Genomic DNA, 23,239 nt, shown 5'->3' with positions numbered 1-23,239 from the left:
AATAAGTATTCACTGTATGTCGGACCCAACATTAAATCACACGAGATTTCTGTGGAGTTAGAAACGGTTTTTATTGGTGGGGGGAATAAATGCATATGAGCACAGTGTTTAGGAAACCAAGAACATCACATAAAAGTAGAGCACATGTCAACAGAGGGCTCAGTCATACTGGAAAGTAACAAGGAGATGTGAAGACCCGCTTTAAGTCGCAACATGGATTCATTGGAACAATGTCTCCCCCTGGTGGCGCTCTAAGCATCGAGGCGAAGTTGTTTAAGGCAAACCGGTAGAATATGGAAAGCCATTTTGGAAATAAATTTTCTAGCTCCATCTGAGGTACAATAAACACACAGTTAGGGGAAATGACAGCAGACATAATAAGCACTACCTAGCATTGAAAAAGTACAGCATCTCCAGCTGGGCGTGTACAGGAGAATATTCACCGACATAGCTTTAAAACTACAACCCCCATAGAGGGTGGAGTTACTAACTGAACTGCAAATCGGTTTTAATTTACACCTGGTAGCACCTACGAAACGCCTTCTGTCGCTTATCAAGCATGCAGTGGAGCTAAAAAACGCCAAGTGGCGCTTACATCACCATTTATTAGGCGTTAGGTGGTACTGAGAACCTCACGCTTTATGGTTAAAATTGTTCCCTCTGGCGTTCCACCAAATTGTGTGACAGTATTGATAATCCACAGAGTGCTGTTAGGAACTTGGATTAAAATACAGAAGGTCACATAATGACATGTCATTACAGAAAATATAACCATATTACAATTTAAAACAAAAAGTATTAATAGAAAAATGTTTTATCCCGCAGTATATAAAAAAAAAAAGTAAATTCTGACATGCGAGAGAGACTAAAATACAGACAGTCACATATTCTGATAGCTGTCATCAGACAATGTGTCCATGCTTTAACTTAAAGGAAATGCTTTAAAACTCAAACCAAAATACTTTGGTGAAGGCAACTTTCTTGTTTCTCGAATGTACGCAAAACACTTTTCATCACTGATATAAACACGATGGAGTGAACCTTTTAACACTGGGCTATCCACTGAGTTATCCACTGAGTTACACTACGGTCCCATTTTCTGATGACAGCTGTCAGAATATGTTACAATTTGTACTTTCATCCACCCTCCCAACACTCCCCTTCATAGTTACAATATTTGATGGTGACAGAGTTTGGGGCAACACCGGTAAGTCTGCAGTCTGACAGTATTAGTTTTCCACATCTGCATTGATTAAAGGGATCTAAACATGTTTCAGTGGTAAATTTCTCATAATTAACAGCTGCAACAAGGCATAGTTTCAAAGGCTAACAGCTGTTCCCAACATTTAGTTGAGTTTGAAGGTAACCTTCACATCAGCAGCAGTGCGCTCATACTAAAGCTCAGTGTATTTTGGAATGTATTCAATGGAATACATGTAATGTGCAGCTGTCTGAGTTTGCATGATAACAGCAACTAGATATAAGGAATGACTGTGGCGTTAAAGGAGAATACGAGTTTACAGTCATGGTCAATAGGAATGAGGTACTTTTTAAGTAGGTATCTGTCTTCTACAAACAAATATACACTCAGAATAAAAATATGGATTTCCAATTTAGGATTTAACAAAGATGGGATGTTTCTAGAAAGTGCACTGAAAAAAAAAAAAAAAAAGCTTATTCTGCAAGAGTTGATGACATCACAAGCAGCACAAAAATTGAACCGATCAGCTGGCATTAGTAAATATGGAGGACATATTTCAATATAAATCCAGAAACAATCGAATTGCATTTGAGTTTCAACAGATTCAAACTTATGTATATGAGCTCTAACTGAACTCTGGTGACTCTCAGGCTATGATTGATCCAGCTGTGGATGGCAGAGCTGAAGAAGTGACGATTGTCACCAGAACCAGAAAATTGTAATCACATATTCTGATTTGAATGTTTCCAACTAACTGGTTTCTGTGGATATTCAGCACATAGAAATCCCCCCAAAAATACAAGCTGACACAAAACCTCTGATCAGTTGCCTTAGAGGCATGTGTGCAGGAAAGGGTGGAGTTTGTTTTGATTCAATTATTTACAGCAAAATAGCAAAACAAATCAAAGGAACTGACCACAACATGATCTCTAGCTGACAAATTGTTGATTAATTGTTTAGAAATGTTTGGCTAGTCACTTTAATCAAAAACATCCACAGCTACTCATTCTAATTCAACTAAACTGGGGTCAGATTTTCGCATTACTAGTACAATTTCTAAATACCGTGGGGCAAACTTGTAGAATAGTTCATTTAGCTGGAGAGAAAAAAAAAAAACAAGAAACTGTTCAGTAGTAATTAAGACATGTAAAATGGTGGTCAGAGAGACCTTCTTCGGCTTGTCCAGTTAATTTCCATCAGAACTACTCAGGCTTGGGCTGCAGCTTATTCTTTACGGGCTGAAAGAAGTTCTCAACGATGGCGTCAACCAAGTCATCCAGTTCCTTCTTCAGATGCGTCACATCACTGACCCAAACAGAGAGAGGAATGACTAAACATGATAACTACAGAAATCAGTGAGTTACAGAGTAAATTCTTATTCAAAAATCATAAAGATTCTTTATTAAATCATCTGTCAAGTGTAAATATGCCAAGGGTTTTTTCTACTTTATATCTTTTTTTTTTATATTAGTTTTCGCACACTATCACATAAAATTATAATGATTAATAAAATGTTAGACCTGTCAAATTCAGACAACATGCAGTTGAGTCTGTGCAATGACACACCTGTTACCAGGAGCAGCGCAGAGCTCCGTGTAGTATTTGATCTTCGGCTCAGTGCCGCTGGTCCTCATGGTGGCAACACCGCCATTGGAGAAGGTAAAGGTGATCATCTGACTGGAGCTGGAGGTAGGCAGAATCTGAGATAAGACGGGAAGGACGGTGAGAGGGACCAAAGAAAAGGCAACATCACGTAAACACATGAAATATATTTTGATGTCTTTTATCCAGTTGTTTCTTCAAGGTTTGTTATCTGGACACATAGAAAGCCTAGAAACCTAGAGAGAAACACACAACATGTCCATCTAGCGAATATGGTCAAGCAATAATCTAGCAGCAGAACCCATGAGAAAGCCTTCCTTTCTTTCTACAGCATCCCCCCCGAAGAGATTTGAATTCCTGGTAAAGATGTGTGAAAAAGTTCTAAAATGAATGATTTTTATTGCAGAATAATCAGCTCACACTGAAAAAAAAAACAACTAGAAAAGCACGGATGCGCTCCACGGATGTTTCCACTGACCCGCTGATTGTTAGAGCTACGGCTTGAAGATCCGCCTTCCAGCCGTCGGTGCAGAACGCTGTGCCGCTATTAATGTTACTGTGTGAAGTTGTCACATTAAAGCAATCTGCATGAACCAATAACAAATAAAAAAATATAAACAAAATACAAATATTGTTTGTATTATTCTATATGCAGGGATGTCTCATATATGTCTTATTTTGTATAAAATGATCCACTGGGATACTTATCTGCACCACGGCCCAGACAGAACTTATCAAATAAGGCTGAGAGGTTCTGATGTGAAGGGGGGTGGTGGCAGAAGCAGACAGGAGAGATGCTGCTGTCTGGACTAGTGATGCTCCAAAGTTTGCCTGAAGAAGTTACAATTTTGGGCTTTTTGAGGAAGTTTTTGTCTCAGCCATGGCAATAACAGGGACAAGGACTTTAAAGCGCAAAACCATGGACTTTTTACCACAGAGAAGTTAGTTTGGGTTGGATATTGTATATTCGCGCTGTAGATTCACAGGGGTCTTCCTCCCATTTGACCCGATGTAGGCAGTCTGCTTACAGGCAGCTGCTCTCTGCCTGCTCCATCCTTCTGCAGACGCTGGTTCTTAAAGGACCGGAAAAACACTTCCGAACCAAACATGCTGTTTCATGGTGGTTTTGTTTTCTGAGTTTTGGGGGGGAATGTTTGTGCGTCTGAACAGCTGATTTTATGTGTGATCAGCTGATTTAGGATGTTATTAAACACAGCGACCCGCCAGTGTGTAATTCAGAAAGCTTGTGTGTTCTTTTTCTTTTCTCCCAGCCTTCAGGCATGGTTTATGATCTGTAAATAGTAAAATGATATTTCGGTTAGAACAGCTCCAGCCATTGTGGTTCTTCATATTATTGTAGTTGCTCTTGAGTTTTATTAACTTTTCCCTGAACTAACTCAGTGAAAACCTTCTCAATTCTCCTGGTCCCATGGCCAATCAGTGAACAGCAGTCTGTTCACGTCACATGTAGTTCCTACTCAGCCCCGATCCTACCAGCTCAGGAGCAGGGACAAAAAAAAAGTAGATACCGGTACGAAAAAAACAGTAATGGAAACGCTCGCAGAGCAGTATGAAGCCAGAGGTGTATGATCTAATGGTGTGTTCAGTGTTCTCACAGCTTTGTTGTCGGGCTGGTTGCTGTCATAGCCGGTGGTCAAGTCTCTAACAGCGGAGATGGAGAAGCGGCCACATTCTGAGGGATACGAGTCCTTCTTGCCACTGAAGTTGCGCAGACGTTCAAACAGACTGTGGATCACTTCCTGGTCGTGGCAGATGAAGTAGGAGTTCTTGCTGATGTGATAACCATACCTCACAATTTCACAGGGAGAGAGTGAGAGTTAGTCTGCAATGGCACCAAAGATCAGTACGTTTACAGTTAGATTAGCAACTTACTCTTCAAAGATGGTAGTGAGCTGTTGAGAGAGACTTTTGTTTTTGGTGGCCAGGTATGAAATCATCTCTCCTGCGATAGCCGCAGCGCTGACTCCATCCTTATCCAATACAGAGTTACAGCACATATACCCTGGAACACAAACACAAGAACACACACAGTCCATCTCCTGTATGTGTGACAACCCCGCTGCAGAGGTCAGCTGTTGTTTCCTTTAATAACTGTGTGTGTACAATGGAACGCATTGTAATCTTGTTATATGGGAATGCTCCAAACTATGTTTGACTCTAAACTATCTTTGACTCAAATACTTTATCTTGAAGCCAGTGACTTACGTTTGGCTATGATCTGTCACTGAAAGAAGGGTAAGGTTTCATGTTTTACAATAACAAATGGCCAAGCTAGTCCACACAGTGACAATATAAACACACAGCACTGCAGACTGGCAGAGACATGCTCCAATCTGCTGAAGTAGGACACAAAGCAAGTTTATGGGAAATGAGTTAAAGGCTTCTTTTCTCTCTCTCTCCAAAAAATAACATCCAAACACCCAAACTAAATTTAAACAGACATATATATGTGTGTATACTTATATATACACACACACACACACATATATATATATATATATATATATATATATATATATATGTGTGTGTGTGTGTGTGTGTGTGTGTATATACAGGTCCTTCTCAAAATATTAGCATATTGTGATAAAGTTCATTATTTTCCATAATGTCATGATGAAAATTTAACATTCATATATTTTAGATTCATTGCACACTAACTGAAATATTTCAGGTCTTTTATTGTCTTAATACGGATGATTTTGGCATACAGCTCATGAAAACCCAAAATTCCTATCTCACAAAATTAGCATATTTCATCCGACCAATAAAAGAAAAGTGCTTTTAATGCAAAAAACGTCAACCTTCAAATAATCATGTACAGTTATGCACTCAATACTTGGTCGGGAATCCTTTTGCAGAAATGACTGCTTCAATGCGGCGTGGCATGGAGGCAATCAGCCTGTGGCACTGCTGAGGTCTTATGGAGGCCCAGGATGCTTCGATAGCGGCCTTTAGCTCATCCAGAGTGTTGGGTCTTGAGTCTCTCAACGTTCTCTTCACAATATCCCACAGATTCTCTATGGGGTTCAGGTCAGGAGAGTTGGCAGGTTAATTGAGCACAGTGATACCATGGTCAGTAAACCATTTACCAGTGGTTTTGGCACTGTGAGCAGGTGCCAGGTCGTACTGAAAAATGAAATCTTCATCTCCATAAAGCGTTTCAGCAGATGGAAGCATGAATGCTCCAAAATCTCCTGATAGCTAGCTGCATTGACCCTGCCCTTGATAAAACACAGTGGACCAACACCAGCAGCTGACACGGCACCCCAGACCATCACTGACTGTGGGTACTTGACACTGGACTTCTGGCATTTTGGCATTTCCTTCTCCCCAGTCTTCCTCCAGACTCTGGCACCTTGATTTCCGAATGACATGCAGAATTTGCTTTCATCCGAAAAAAGTACTTTGGACCACTGAGCAACAGTCCAGTGCTGCTTCTCTGTAGCCCAGGTCAGGCGCTTCTGCCGCTGTTTCTGGTTCAAAAGTGGCTTGACCTGGGGAATGCGGCACCTGTAGCCCATTTCCTGCACACGCCTGTGCACGGTGGCTCTGGATGTTTCTACTCCAGACTCAGTCCACTGCTTCCGCAGGTCCCCCAAGGTCTGGAATCGGCCCTTCTCCACAATCTTCCTCAGGGTCCGGTCACCTCTTCTCGTTGTGCAGTGTTTTCTGCCACACTTTTTCCTTCCCACAGACTTCCCACTGAGGTGCCTTGATGCAGCACTCTGGGAACAGCCTATTCGTTCAGAAATTTCTTTCTGTGTCTTACCCTCTTGCTTGAGGATGTCAATAGTGGCCTTCTGGACAGCAGTCAGGTCGGCAGTCTTACCCATGATTGGGGTTTTGAGTGATGAACCAGGCTGGGAGTTTTAAAGGCCTCAGGAATCTTTTGCAGGTGTTTAGAGTTAACTCGTTGATTCAGATGATTAGATTCATAGCTCGTTTAGAGACCCTTTTAATGATATGCTAATTTTGTGAGATAGGAATTTTGGGTTTTCATGAGCTGTATGCCAAAATCATCCGTATTAAGACAATAAAAGACCTGAAATATTTCAGTTAGTGTGCAATGAATCTAAAAGATATGAATGTTAAATTTTCATCATGACATTATGGAAAATAATGAACTTTATCACAATATGCTAATATTTTGAGAAGGACCTGTATATATATATACACACACATATATATACACATATATATATATACGTGGGTATATATATATATAGCATGTAGTGTAGTGTGACTGATATATATATATGTATGTATATATGTATATATATATATATATATATATATATATATATATATATGTATATATATATATATATATATATATATATATATGTATATATGTATATATATATATATACATATATACATACATATATATATATATATACATACATATATATATATCAGTCACACTACACTACATGCTATATATATATATACCCACATATATATATATATGTGTATATATATATATATATATCAGTCACACTACACTACATGCTATATATATATATGTATACGGTATATATATATACACACATATATATATATATATATATGTATATATATATATATATATACACACACATATATATATATACACATATATATATATATGTGTATATATATATATATATATATATATATATATATAGCATGTAGTGTAGTGTGACTGATATATATATATATATACATATATATATACATATATATATACATATATCAGTCACACTACACTACATGCTATAGCATGCAAAGATTTTTTTAGTTAATAATGCTCCAGTAGCAACTTTGTAAATATTTGATACTTTACCAAATGTAATTTGATCTTCATTTAAGGCAAGTAGTCACTGATTTGTTGGGACATGTCAAATAGTTTTCCATGGCATGAGCGTTTAAACTGAGGAATACATTTACCACACACAGGCACCACTGCGAAGAAATTTATACAAATGTCAAAGCAATGACCCGATTATAACGTTATTTAATGTCAAGCTATGCTGTGCAGATGCTTTGTCTGCACTGATGAAGTTTCACTCATCTCAGCATGCCATATGCTTGAAGTGTTTCCAACATCAGTGCAGTTCGACATATTTTCTGATTAATTCCGCTTCTCATTGACAACTTGGAGGCACTCACAGACTGTTTATAGAGCACTGACCTTTCAGCCCAAGATGGTAAGGCAATTACGAAGTATGGAAAAGGAACCAAACAATTACAGAACCAAAAAAGTGACTTTCTTTATCTTGACACAGCAGCACACTGTACATTTCACATCTTTCCCCCTAATACACACATACCATATAAAACAGCGCCGCATCATAAGCAACACAAATACTTCATAAATGCGATAGGGCTTGATGTTTCACAAAATCCACTTAATTCCTTCCATGTAAAACACGTTTTTAAATAAACCAACGCAGAAAGCAAGAAAAGTTATGACAGCAGCTCTAGGCATCAGAACATTTAAGCAGCATATGGTTACTTTCTGTCATTTCCTGCTTTCAACTTAAGGTTCACTGCCTGCAATATTCTCACTTTGATTTATCTAGTCGCAGTAACGACCAAATCGATCTACAGAAAGGAGTGTAAGTTAGAGTGGGTCTCAATAGATTGTAGTTATGAGAATAAGTCCAGTTAAATTAAAATTAAAAAAAATCTGAACAGCTCTGTAGGACTCCGATTAAAAAACAAAAGGCCTAATTAACTAAATAAACGGAGTTGTTTTATAAGGACTGAAATCTTCAGCTTAATTATATTAAGCATAGAAAGTACAGAGGTGAGAGAGCTTTATTTTTCAGGGCCCACCATGTTGTAAGATGGAAAGCATTTTGATCAAACATCCATCTCTCCAGTCCTTGAAATATCTATATATTGATGGTATGTGAATATACGCCTTCCAGAGCCTCAAACCTCAGGGCTGCACCTAAATGATCCCCCTGGCCACAATGTCCATAGCAAATAAAACATAAACATTCAAATGTTTTAATCTCAGTCAGTCTGCGATTTAAACATGGGGATAATACCAGTTTGTGTGTGTGCCTACCTATGGCCTCCTCAAAAGCAAACAAAACACTTTTTCCCTGGTCCAAAAGGTCTTTGGCTCTGTTCCCCATCCATTTAAAACCTGTTAGGGTTTCCTGTCCAGACATCAGAAGAAAGACGTCTATGAAAATAGTACAACAAATATAATCTGACATTTATCATGGCAAAGTCTGCCTGCAACAGGAATAATTTAACTGCTTCATGTACAGTTGAAAGCACGTTTAAATACATTCAATAAATACATTAAAACATCTTTACTCTTCCTGTTTACCAAAATTATTTCTATTTGCTAAATGCCAAAATTAATGAGAGATAGAATTTTGCAGAGATTTCTTTGTACTTTCTTTAAAGTCATAAGTAGATGAAAATTACCAACCCTTTCACAGATTTTGAAAGCCTAAGCTATGATGTCATAGGTTTATATCCTTCTTATATTTTAGTTTGCACCATCTTTGGTAAATGGAGGCACACCTGTGGATGTACCTTAAGGCAACACCTCAAACACACTGCTTCCTTTTGTGACATCATGGGGAAATCAAAATAAAACTGCTAATATATCAGGAAGAGAAAGGTGGAGCGCCACAAGTCTGATTCATCCTTGGGTACAATTTCCAGATGCCTGAAGGAATCACGTTCTTCTGTTCAACAGTTATACGTGAGTATAAACACCATGGAAATGTCCTGCCATCATACTGCCCAGCATAGAGACAAGTGTCTGTGACCCACATATGAAATTGTTTTGCTGTCAAATGTGCAAATCAACCTCAGAACGAAAGAAAAAGACCATGTGAAGATGCTGGCTGAAACTGGAAAGAGAATGTCATAATCCACAGTGAACCAAGTCCTTTACCAACATGGGCTTAAAAAGCCACTCAGAGAAGAAGAAACCATTACCCCAAAAGCAACATAAAAGCCAGATTACAGTTTGCAAATGCAGGGACAAAGACTTTTATTTCTGGAAACCCGTGAACTGATAAAACTAGAATTAAAGCGTCTGGTCATAATGATCAGTGTTACATTTGAAGGAAAAGGCTTGGTAATGAGAACACCATCCCTGCTGTGAAGTATGGGGGTGGCAGGATCATGCTGTGAAGTTGTTTTGCTGAAGGAGGGACTGGTACACTTCAAAAAATACATGACATGATGAGCAAAGAACATTGTGTGAAAATATTAAAGCAACATCTGAAGACATCAGCCAGGAAGTTAAACTTTGGGCAAAACTGGGTCTTCCAAATGAACAAAGACTCAGATCATGTCCGAAAACTGGTTACAAAGTGGCATGAGGACAACAAAGTCATTGTTTTAGTGGTCATCACAAAGCCCTGATCTCAGTTCCAGAGGATATTTGTGGGCAGACCTGGAAAGGTGTCTGCAAGGACCGTCAGTTACACCAGTACTGTCAGGAGGAATGGGCCAGGATTCCAGCAAACGTCTGAGAGAAGCTTGTGGAAGGACACCCAAAATGTTTGACCCAAGTAATAGTTCTAAAGACGAACAAAATGGATGTAAACTTCTGATTTTGAAGAAAGTTTAAAAATGATTTTTTTCATTACTTTGACATTTAACAAATAGAAATGATCTGAGTCATCGATGAGCACTTTTTTATAAATTAGACCACAGATACGTTGTGTGTTGAAATGTCTTACCTCGAAGTGGAAACCCTCCTTCAGAGCGATGGCTCGGAGTATTTTGGATGACACGGTGCTTGCCAGCATGTAGATGCTTTTAACCGCGGCAGCGTCAGAGTTCTGCTCCCTCCAGCAGTGGAACAGCCACCAACCCAGCAAGGCTCCCAGCTCATTACCACTGAACACTCGCCACTGTCCACTGAGGCACAAGACAAGAAGGTCAAAGGAAAAACAGGCAAGAAAGTCTGTCACAAACTAGTGTTGTTGACGTCAACAATGATACAAATATTTTGGTTGGCGCCACTTTTCTTCATGATGATAACGAGAAGATGACAAGCTAAACCTGGCTCTTTGTTTTGGATCATTATTCTGTTGACCCAATCATTTAGGATACAGGCCACAAGATTTGTATTTAAAATGTATGGTGAGTTCATAAAGTTCCCAGGACCTTCTTAAGAGAAACAGGCCCACAGCATCACAGTGTCTCTACCATACTTAATAGAGCCCATGAAGTGTTTTTCTACATTTTTACCTTTTGTTTCACCCCAAACCCACCTGTTGGTTTTGCTACCAAGAAGCTTAAGTTCTTAGTCTAATCTGACCAAAGCACACAGTTCCAGAAAACTCCATGTTTAGATTCATGATGGTAAATCAACCAGTTGTCATGGAGATAGCACAGCGGTTGTTATGGAGACTTGTTGAACCAAAGCTGCCACAGTTCTCCAAAGGTGAGCCTTGAAGATTTTATTACCTCCTTTTCCATTCTGGTCATGGTGCATAGTGGCACTGGTACTCATCCAGCCTAGTGGCTAAAACAAATGGGCCTCTGTGCCACGTCATATTTGTGCCCCAAGAAAAAAACAGGAAGTCATGGATTAATAATTAGACGTTCCTACAAACTCTGATCCACTTTAGAAAGTTTTAAAAGGATGTTTAGGGGTAATAATAATAATAATAATTGTCCCACTAGTGATTTTATTAAAAACAATTATTTCCTACTGAATAAATGTGCTTAAAAGTTTTCAGAAAGATTATGCTGTCGTAAAACAAAAGGACATTATCTGAAGGCTTTCTACATATCTTCACTAACGATAACACAAATGTGTCTGTATTCTTAGAGATGTCAGAGTGCAGAAATATATGCATTTTTCAATGGAGTGATTTCCTTAAGTCATAAATATCGTACACACACCTTTCCTGCTTCTCAGCTATAGCTAATCGATCAGCATCGGGGTCATTGGCCAACACCACAGAGGCTCCTTCCCTTTCTGCAAGCGCAAACGACAATGTCTGCAAACCAAACCGGAAAACCACAAAATGAACCAAAACACGGCAGTGACTACATGTGACTTGATCCTTTATATGCTGATAGCACTGAGTTAGTATTCAGTACGTACCAAGACTCCCTTTCCCTCCTCAGGATTAGGGTATTTGACGGTGGGAAATTCAGGGTCTGGATCTTTTTGTTCTTCCACGGGATATGGAGGATGAAGATCAAAAGCCTCGAAAGCCAATTGGACAAACGTGTGACCGACGCCGTGCACAGAAGTGTGCACTATTTTCACCTGTGAGTTCTTGTTTATCTCTCTGCAAAGAAGCAAGTTCAAGCATCTATGAACTTTACGCATGCTTTGTTTAGCTTTAAAGTGCTTTAAATGGTTCATGCTGCTGAATATGTAGGAATCCTATGATGCACCTGTGGTGACAGTGTCTCTGGATGGCTTGAAAGTATTGTGTGGTAATATCCTGGTAGGGGTCTTTCAGCAAAGGGGTCTTCAGGGCCTCCTCTGTGTTCCAGGATTCTGGCCAGGGTTCTAGGTTCTCCTCAATGGCTTTGGAGATCCCAGCATCGTGAGGAGACACGATCTGGGCACCATTTTTCCAGTACACCTAGCAGGAAACAGTTTGTCATTTATATAATTTTTCTATCTAAATCCCTACGAGAAAGATCATAAAATGATCAATGATGGTCTATGACAGCGTTATGATCCCTGGGAAGGACTTACTAATGCACGTCTGGCAGAAACACACTACAAATGTTTTACCTTGTAGCCGTTGTCCTGTTTGGGGTTATGCGAGGCGGTCACCATGATACCAGCACACAGACCCAGGTGAGAAACTGTGAAAGGCTGCAAAAATAATTACATGAAAAAGAGGACAGCTGGTAACATGACACTTGACACACAAAAACATTATTTTGCCAATCCATTAATCTGTCGACTATTTTTTTCAATTAATTGACTAATAATCTGATAGCAAAAGGTGCTTAATAGGATATTTTGTATAGAACTTAAACCAGGTGAAGCTAAAGCTTTGCCACTCGAGGAGTTCTGGGTAGAGCATATTAATAGACAAAGATTTCTCATCCTAAATACAAAATGTATATATTTTTTGTACAATTTTGGCCTGATTACTGCTCTGAGTGGGTTGGCCTTTCAGCAAATGGCATGTTTTAGACTGTATTCTCCAGTTAATTATAAGATTACCAAATTAGTTGACGATTATTTCAATAAATGATTTATCACAATTAATCTGATTAATTGTTGCCGCCCGAAAGTGCACTACCATGGATGAGGAAGCAACATCTGAAACCACCATCTATTGTTGTTAACAGAAAACAGACAGTTTTCTTGTCAAAAAAAACATGTTTAATGGGAATATGGTGAAATGATGAGTGGCCACCTTTTGGATAAACTGAAAAAGGACAGAGTGAGCAGGTTTACTTTCCCAAAGATCGTCCTTCTATACAGGAAACATGGATGAGCTCTGTAAAGGTAAACAGATGAGGAGAATAGATTTCTCCTCACCCACCAGAAGCAGTTTTTATTTGAAACACTTTAACATTTTTGATGTTCTGACAATTGTAAACTGACCGTTTGATTAGAAAAGTGAGATTTTCAGCTGCTTCCTTTCACTCCTATTATACTCTACACAGCTCCTGCACATAAATACTCTGATGATGCAGCTGTTTAGAGAGTGCTGTTGGTCAACTTCGCACGTTCGGTTAACAGCCCTGGTCAGAACCAGAGCAGTTATAAAAATGTCTACCCGTATACTTCAAAAACGTTTGTTTTTCTAAATTACAACTTTTGTCACAAGAGGTGATTCCCGTTCTGAAGCTTCAGCGGACTGGGCTTGACACAGAGCCCTTTTTAAATCCCTGGGTAGGGTGCAGGTCTGATCGCTTTACAAACTCCTCCCTCACCGACTACATTTCTCTGAATGACTGAATAAATCGCCACATAAATCATTGCCTTGTGAACAGGTTTTCATGCTGGAGACTTTTCAGTCACTACTGTTTTTTATTGGGTGGTCCTTTGGTGCTTTTACCAACTTTCTGCTGCATTCTTGGCTGCCTTATGCTGACTTGTACTCCTTCTTTGCACTTTTTTAGATATCTCATTTATAGATCTTCATGTATTTTTGAACGTTGGACAATGAAATGAACACAAATATCATGAGCTACAACTATAAACATAATATTATGATGGATTCCCTTTAAATTACTGGCAAAAGTATATTTTCTACTAGTAGAGTTCTGTTAATTTTAAACCAATTTTAAAAATCTTCCCCTCTTCATGTGCTCACTTTAAATAGTTTCTTACAACTACTGAGCCGACTTTTCGTTTTTCTCTTTAATGTAACTAAAACTACATTAAAAGTCCTCCTGCTGCAACAAAGTAGCTATAGCAAAGATTTTGGATTTGTTACGTTCAAGAACACAAAAATGCTCAAATAAAGTCAACAGGGAGCTTAAAGGGTAAAAGTAAATCTTTAGATTGAAAGGTTGAAGTTTTTGTTTTAGGTGCAGATCGGTACGGTTTTGGGCTCTACACTGCAGACGTTTTTTTCACAGAAGATACGAGAACATGATGACATCTGAAAGAGCCCGTGAAACGTGTGTTATGCAACATGCTGTGAACCAGGGACTAAGTGACTCTTTGAATGGAATTTGCCCTGGAGCTTCTGTCCTCCCAAGGTCCGTCCCACTAAACATCCTGACATCAGACAAACTTGACTTGACTTAGAAATGTCATTTTAATGTGATAAATCTTACCATTTCTTAACTAGTTTGTTATTTTATCAGACACAGTTAAAGATTCTAGAGTATAAAATACAAATTGTTAAGAGCCTACCACAAACGGTGTTGGGGTGATCTCAGAGAAGAGGTGGACTGGCACTCCTTGGCTGATGAAAACCGCTGCAGCCAGCCTGGCGAATCGCTTGCTGCTGCCCCCGCTGGGAGGGTGGGCGCGTGCGTCGTACCCGATCACCACGCCTCGCTCTTTAAGGTTACCAAAACTCTGCTCCAAGTAGCGGCAGAAACCCTGAAACATCAGAACCACTGACTGATTGATTGAGACACAGTAAGCTAGTGTTATTTGAGTGCTAGCCGGATGCTTAACCACTGTTCCAGTCCATCTTGAATTACGCAGATCTTTTCTTCTGGCCCAGCGAAGAACTGATGCGCAAATAGGACCAATTTCACGGCATTCCCCATGAATCCACCTGAAGCTCCTGACAAAAGCAGTTCTTTCCTCTGGTCCAGCCGCAAACTGGTGCTAGGTTAGCATCAGTTTTTCTTGGCCGGTGCAAAGGAAGCACTACCAGCAGTCACACACTGGCCCCTAAGGTCATGTTTGTGTAACTGAAGGGGTTAGCACCTTCCTTCCTATAAGGTCATCAGTGTTCAGCTGCTAGAGGTCACTGAGACCAGGAGACTAAATGCTCCTGAATGTAAACTGGTTGAGGACCCATTTTTCTTGTGGGATGCGAGTGAGGTGTGGGGGGGCATTTAATTGAGACTGATCCATAACTTTATCCTTGTGATGATTTTGATTATTCTATGTTAGGTCCTTATTTGGGTGGTTTCTCACATTTCTTTTATTTCTACAGGTCAGGACTACTTGTCTCAAAGCCTGCTCATCAATAGATTTGTTTAGATTCAAACTGACTGTGTGAGGGTCAAATGGTTCAGGCCTGACTGTTGTAGGCAAATATACAGACACAACTGGTGAGGCTTGAGAGCTTCAGGCTTTAACATGACGCATGTGGGACTGTTCATGTGACTTGAATGCAAAATGTCTAGCAGTAGCTTATCTATTAACCAACCTGCGTGGTCTGGATAATCGTGAGGTCGTTCATACAGGAAACGCCGGGGCCCATGGCGGCTCTCAGTCCTGCCGTACCAAACTCCATCCTGCAGGAGAAACACTTCTTCAGAGCCTCCACTTCACCGTCCTTCACCATGTGCTTCACCAGGGATGATGTCTTGGGGTTCTAGGAAATGTAACCACAGATATTTAGTTATATTCACAATAACAAATACATTGATTATTTAATCAAAAACTTTAGCTTCTCACTTGGTGATGGTGAGGTCAGCATTATGAAAGATGTATTTGTGGCGCCATATACGCCATGGGACTTTCCAAATCTGACAAATAACAAGCAGTTGTATCATAGGTCCTAAGTATGTTTTTATTGTTGCTGAATACTGCATAAAAATCAAAAAGTTGTCAGTTTATCTTAGCTGAAAATAGTGTATAGGTCTTGAACAAAATAGTGTATAGGTCTTGAACAAGTGCTTGAACAAAATAATTACAAAATGCAATAAAATATTTGCTTTTCCAACTTTTGTACAAACAACTTTATTAAAAGATCGAAAAAGAAAACATTTGAATCATCTGTGACATAAAAACAAAGCACACCAAAAGGAGCTGAAAATGTATTTTCAGTAAGACTTCTCTTGTTCAGTGAGACCCCCTTAACACAATTATCCTGAGGCCAATGAATCAGTCACCTGAGTGCTCTAATTGGTTGCATCGCATGTCTCCTTAGGGGTCAAAAAGCACTCTTCCTGTGCCGGTCAGCTGGTAGGTCCGTGGAGGGCCTATGACTTTTCTCTATGAGATTACTACTAATCAGTGTGTGAAAAATGTAACAAGTAAAAAACTGTAAATTATGTAAAAATAGTAACATGAATGCAGTACCAGGTACCTAACATTAACTGCATAAACTGAAAAAGATAAGGTTATCTTCAGTGTAGGTGGCCCATCATTCTTCCTGAGACACACTGACGGTTAATTTGGAAATATGTTCCATGGTTACTAACATAACTGGGGTAATTATTATTTTATAAATAAATAATGAAATCCGAGCAACCATTTGCAAAATTTGTGTGAACCTTAAAAAAGCAAATTTGATGAATATGTCAAATTTTTAAAATGCCAAACTGTTTCAGAGACACAGTGAGGCTTGATGCTGAGCCGGATCTGAAGGGCACTAAATGGTCCAGGACAGGGACCTTTAACAGGACGCTGGTCTGCGCTTCATTTAGGTCGAGTTACTAGATAATGTGAGCCAGATGAGGCGATAATCTCAGAAACTATAAATTAAAAGAAAACTTGCAGCTGGAAATACAGGTCCTTCTCAAAATATTAGCATATTGTGATAAAGTTCATTATTTTCCATAATGTCATGATGAAAATTTAACATTCATATATTTTAGATTCATTGCACACTAACTGAAATATTTCAGGTCTTTTATTGTCTTAATACGGATGATTTTGACATACAGCTCATGAAAACCCAAAATTCCTATCTCACAAAATTAGCATATTTCATCCGACCAATAAAAGAAAAGTGTTTTTATTACAAAAAACGTCAACCTTCAAATAATCATGTACAGTTATGCACTCAATACTTGGTCGGGAATCCTTTGGCAGAAATGACTGCTTCAATGCGGCGTGGCATGGAGGCAATCAGCCTGTGGCACTGCTGAGGTCTTATGGAGGCCCAGGATGCTTCAATAGCGGCCTTTAGCTCATCCAGAGTGTTGGGTCTTGAGTCTCTCAACGTTCTCTTCACAATATCCCACAGATTCTCTATGGGGTTCAGGTCAGGAGAGTTGGCAGGCCAATTGAGCACAGTGATACCATGGTCAGTAAACCATTTACCAGTGGTTTTGGCACTGTGAGCAGATGCCAGATCGTGCTGAAAAATGAAATCTTCATCTCCATAAAGCTTTTCAGCAGATGGAAGCATGAAGTGCTCCAAAATCTCCTGATAGCTAGCTGCATTGACCCTGCCCTTGATAAAACACAGTGGACCAACACCAGCAGCTGACACGGCACCCCAGACCATCACTGACTGTGGGTACTTGACACTGGACTTCTGGCATTTTGGCATTTCCTTCTCCCCAGTCTTCCTCCAGACTCTGGCACCTTGATTTCCGAATGACATGCAGAATTTGCTTTCATCCGAAAAAAGTACTTTGGACCACTGAGCAACAGTCCAGTGCTGTTTCTCTGTAGCCCAGGTCAGGCGCTTCTGCTGCTGTTTCTTGTTCAAAAGTGGCTTGACCTGGGGAATGCGGCACCTGTAGCCCATTTCCTGCACACGCCTGTGCACGGTGGCTCTGGATGTTTCTACTCCAGACTCAGTCCACTGCTTCCGCAGGTCCCCCAAGGTCTGGAATCGGCCCTTCTCCACAATCTTCCTCAGGGTCCGGTCACCTCTTCTCATTGTGCAGCGTTTTCTGCCACACTTTTTCCTTCCCACAGACTTCCCACTGAGGTGCCTTGATACAGCACTCTGGGAACAGCCTATTCGTTCAGAAATGTCTTTCTGTGTCTTACCCTCTTGCTTGAGGGTGTCAATAGTGGCCTTCTGGACAGCAGTCAGGTCGGCAGTCTTACCCATGATTGGGGTTTTGAGTGATGAACCAGGCTGGGAGTTTTAAAGGCCTCAGGAATCTTTTGCAGGTGTTTAGAGTTAACTTGTTGATTCAGATGATTAGGTTCATAGCTCGTTTAGAGACCCTTTTAATGATATGCTAATTTTGTGAGATAGGAATTTTGGGTTTTCATGAGCTGTATGCCAAAATCATCCGTATTAAGACAATAAAAGACCTGAAATATTTCAGTTAGTGTGCAAAGAATCTAAAATATATGAATGTTACATTTTCATCATGACATTATGGAAAATAATTAACTTTTTCACAATATGCTAATATTTTGAGAAGGACCTGTAGAAGAGCTTGTTTTTTTTTTTTGAGGGACTGTATGAACATCAGACAGCTGTCTGTGTTGACAGCAGGCAGCTTTTGGTTTTCTCTGTGCACTGGTAGTAACCATAACCCTAATCAGTGGTTCAGCATCTCACCCCACAAACCTACAGTGGAAGACACTCATACAGCCTCAACTGTAATAATAAGTTAATTAAACCAGACTGTAATGAGAACACAAACAGCATCGACAAAAACTATATTTTGATATTATTTATTTGTTGGCACCTCAAACGCTGACGGATTTTGTGGTCATGGCCAGGAAAGTATCTTGTGGATGGGGAAGGCATGGCGTCCTCCAGAAAATGATGTTCCACTTCAAAAATCTATTCACAGACCACATTATTAAATTATCCTTTCTCACCTCTAGTCTTGAGCTGAGTTTAGACCTTTAAAGCTGACGTTGCTCTGCTGAGTGATTTTTCTAAAGCAGACTTTGGATTGCTGGTATCTGTCCCTCTAATAAACCGTTTTCTATTCGGAACACACTTAAACACAGTATGTATAACCTAGTATTTAAAGGTCTTGCCAAATGACCAGTTAATTTCTCACTCCCATTTTGACACAGCTCAGCTCGGTCTAAGGTGGCTTCACCTCATCTTTTCCGACATTTCCGAACGGCGGAAAACCACCAACCTTTGAAATAAAGCATCAACATGGAAGTTAAATTTCAGTTTTCACCAGCTGCGCCCCAGCTGTCTAGTTTCTAAAGCTCTGCTTTTACATGTGGTGAAAACGTCGAAAAGAACCATGCTACCCGGCGGCAGGTATCACCCAGAACACAGTCAGCTAAGCGGCTAGCTGTCAGCTCACCCTGTCATACTGCAGCCACTGTCGGACAGCCTGGTCCAGCTTCCTGTCGCCCGTTGGTTTCAAACCGTCCTCCATCTTTTCTTCTCGCCTCTTGGTCCGAGTCAACACGCAGTCCAACACGCGCTGTCAGGTCCGGAGAGGGTTGACCCCGCAGCGCAGATGCGGATGTCGGCACCTGACGGCGCACAACGTGGGGCGGAGACGACGTAACGCGTCACCAGCAGCGTAATCATTCACGGGGGCGTTCAGGAGCCGCTAGGAAAAGTCACTATCAGCATTGTGAGCGCTGCATTAAAAACACCCAGATTAAAACACACACTACTCAGCATACCCATTGAACTCTTCCACATCTCGCCACCCTAAAACCACAAACGCCAATGTAATTTATTCGGGCTAGCTCAAAACAAAGCAAGAAGAAAAACAATACAATGTTTTTAAAAATGCTGACAAATAACAATCTGAGAAATGTGACATTCATTAATATTTCATCCCCCTGAATCTATATATTGTAGAACCACATTTCACAGCAGTAATAGCTGCAGAACTTTTGGGGTATGTCTCTACCTGCTCCTACCGGACGTTTTGCCCATTCATTGATAAACGGCTCGACCGTAATCAGATTAAATGGTGAGCATCTGTGAACATCAAACATCCAAGTTTTGCCACACACTCTCAATTGTAGTAAGGTCTGGACTTTGACTAGGCCATTCTAACACATGGATATTGCTGGCTGGAGTATTTGTCTTGTTGAAGTGGTGAAGACAACGCCAGCCTCTTTTCTTCCAGGATTGTCCTGTATACAGCTCCTTCCATCCATACATCTTCTGAGCTCCCACCAAAGAAAAAAATCCCCCACACCATGTTTGATGGTATTGAGGGTGTGTTTAGGAGAATGTGAAATCATAGTTATCAACCATACATGGCCTGTGTGTAAGTGAAAATTTTAAATGATTTACTTTTAAGTATGGCTTCTTGCCACTTTTCCATAAAGAACAGATTTGTGCCCTATCAAAAGGTTGTCCCACCTGAGCTGTGGATCTCTGCAGGATCTCCAGAGATACCACATATCTTTATTCTGTTTCTCTGAAGTCTTGATAGGTGTGCCATTGTGCCATTCTCCTTTCATTTTCAGATATAGGATAGAACAGAGCTCTGTGAATTGTTCAAGACTTGGGAATTGTTTTTAGAACCTAACCCTGCCTTAAATTTCACAACTTTCTGCCTGACCTGTCTGCTATGTTCTTTGGTCTCCATGATGATCAGTAATGTTCTCTAAAAAAACATCTGAGGTCTTCAAAGTATCTATCCTGAGATTAATTACACACATTTGGACTCTGTTTACCAATTCGTTGACTTGTGATAGCAATCGTAGGTGTACAAGATTTTATTTGGGGGTATCAGAAAAACGGGTCCAAAAGAAATATGCCTGGCACACATTATTTTTATTAAAAAAACAAAACAAAAACATTTATATCATTTTCCTTCTTTTCATAGCTATGTTTAAATGTGTGTTGATCTATTAGAGTCCCAGTAAAATGCATTGACATTTAAAAATAAAAGTGACTAATTTAAAATCTGATCTTTAGGGATTTTACTTGCAGCATGTCGCAAATTAAATTTGCCGTCAAGTTTTTTTATATGAATCATTGAAATTACCAAAGATAAAGGGTTGATGCACAAAGGAGACTATCTAGGCTCACTGTGGGATTTCCATCAGGTTACAAGCTAAAACACATACAGCCGAGGATCAACTGCAGGATGACGCATCTCTCAGTTCCTGTTAATGTTTTTCCAATTTCTTAAAGACAAGGCTTCCAGATACTGTTCATCTGCGATGTTATTTTTCCAAAATAGGAAGTGGCGTGGAAAGAGCATGAAGAAATGCAGCATAGGTCTCCAGGGTCGGGACTCTAACCCAGGATGGCTGCGACGAGGACTGCTGCCTCCATGGGTCGCTTGCTCCACGTTACGTCACACATATAAGACAATTTTTAAGCCTGACTGATTAAATCTGAGCAACGGTATCCCTTCACAAGTGTACAAGAAAGCAGGAACCTGATAGCATAAAGAATCACAAGCCAGTTTATTTCTGTACACACATTACTATCGAAGAAGTCTTTACTGCTAAAAGTCTGACACTGCGCTAAAAAGAAAATTGGGCAAGAAATTAAAATGCTACACAACATTGACTTGATCCCAGGTTTTTAATCTGTTTTAGAAAAACCATTAATCAGTGACAAGCTTCCCTGTGAGCAGCCTTTACCCTCACAGCTAGCAGCTAATAATAATTGGTTAGAATTTTTATAAGTCGGCTAGACCATTTTTTCCTAAAAAGCTAGATAAATTGGTCTAAATCAGAAAATGTCACTTTTAATGTTGGACAGTGCTAATGTTTCATTTTTCTCATGACTGGTACTCAAGGATGGGTTTCCAACACTTTTGAGCCAGAATTGAATAGATGAACAAAAACTTTTCAGGACAGAATTCAAAAGGCAAAGTCGACACCATGAGGGATGTGAGTGATTCATGTAATGCAAACTGTTTTGTGACTGTTTGCAGACCAGCATCAGAGCCACACTGCAACCAGAGGGAGGCCGAGGGATGGAGCTGCAAAAGGAATTGTTCAGACCCAAATGTTATTACAGTCTGATCATCCATATTGGATAAACAATGAAACCGGTAGTAAAATATATGTTTTAAATTGAGAAGGAAATAACTTGTTTCCAAGCATACATTTTTTAAATTAATTGTTTTTCACCCCCCACAGGGCACCACGGGGGTGCTCCAGGAGTATGGATTCGGGGGCCCTTTATTAGGGGCCATCTGGTCCCTGTACAAGCGGAGCAGGAGTTTGGTTCGCATTGCCGGCACTAAGTCGGACCTGTTCCCGGTGCATGTTGGACTCCGGCAGGGCTGCCCTTTGTCACCGGTCCTGTTCATAACTTTTATGGACAGGATTTCTAGACGCAACCAAGGGCCGGAGGGGTTCTGGTTTGGGGACCAGTGGATTTCGTCTCTTCTTTTTGCAGATGACCTGGTCCTGCTGGCCCCCTCTAGCCAAGACCTACAGCACGCGCTGTGGCGGTTCGCAGCCGAGTGTGAAGCAGCTGGGATGAAGATCAGCTCCTCCAAGTCCGAGGCCATGGTACTCGACCGAAAAGGGTGGCTTGTCCTCTTCAGGTTGGAGGGGAGTTCCTGCCTCAAGTGGAGGAGTTTAAGTATCTCGGGGTCTTGTTCACGAGTGAGGGAAAAATGGAGCAGGAGATCGACAGACGGATCAGTGCGGCTGCCGCAGTAATGGGACTCTGTGCCGGTCTGTTGTGGTGAAGAGAGAGCTGAGCCGAAAAGCAAAGCTCTCAATTTACTGGTCGGTCTACGTTCCTACCCTCACCTATGGCCATGAACTTTGGGTCATGACTGAAAGAACGAGATCCCGGATACAAGCGGCTGAAATGAGCTTCCTCCGAAGGGTGGCCGGGCACTCCCTTAGAGATAGGGTGAGGAGCTCGGGCATCTATACCGGATGCCTCCTGGACGCCTTCCTCGGGAGGTGTTCCAGGCACGTCCCACCTGGAGGAGGCCCAGGGGACGGCCCAGGACACGCTGGAGGGACTATGTCTCTCGGCTGGCCTGGGAACGCCTTGGGCTCCCCCTGGAGGAGCTGGAGGAGGTGTCTGGAGAGAGGGACGTCTGGGCGTCTCTGCTGAGTCTGCTGCCCCCGCGACCCGGTCCCGGATGAAGCGGAAGACGACGAGTATGAGTTTTACTTTAGCTCCCAGAGAAAAACAAGCTGTGTTTAGAGCAGAGCTTATTACGGTACTCCAGTCAGAGTGTACCAACGAATTAACTTCA

At 40.7% G+C, this 23,239-nt stretch overlaps 1 protein-coding gene across 1 annotated transcript; it reads right to left on the bottom strand.

Annotated features, from left to right (window-relative positions):
- Positions 1-52: 52 nt before the first annotated feature.
- Positions 53-19,589, bottom strand: pgm2 (phosphoglucomutase 2). Its single transcript, XM_047366732.1, has 13 exons — positions 19,388-19,589; positions 15,622-15,789; positions 14,646-14,837; positions 12,555-12,638; positions 12,206-12,399; positions 11,907-12,096; positions 11,702-11,799; positions 10,528-10,708; positions 8,883-8,976; positions 4,697-4,826; positions 4,420-4,612; positions 2,768-2,901; positions 53-2,506 (listed from the first exon to the last, which is right to left on the bottom strand). Exons 1-13 carry the CDS (start codon positions 19,460-19,462, stop codon positions 2,404-2,406), a joined length of 1,836 nt encoding a protein of 611 aa, XP_047222688.1. The 5' UTR covers positions 19,463-19,589; the 3' UTR covers positions 53-2,403.
- Positions 19,590-23,239: the final 3,650 nt, after the last annotated feature.

Source organism: Girardinichthys multiradiatus, chromosome 5, assembly GCF_021462225.1.
Source record: "Girardinichthys multiradiatus isolate DD_20200921_A chromosome 5, DD_fGirMul_XY1, whole genome shotgun sequence".
NCBI lineage: Eukaryota > Metazoa > Chordata > Actinopteri > Cyprinodontiformes > Goodeidae > Girardinichthys > Girardinichthys multiradiatus.
Note: the sequence above shows the minus strand (reverse complement) of the source record. Positions and strands in the feature narration are given on the sequence as shown.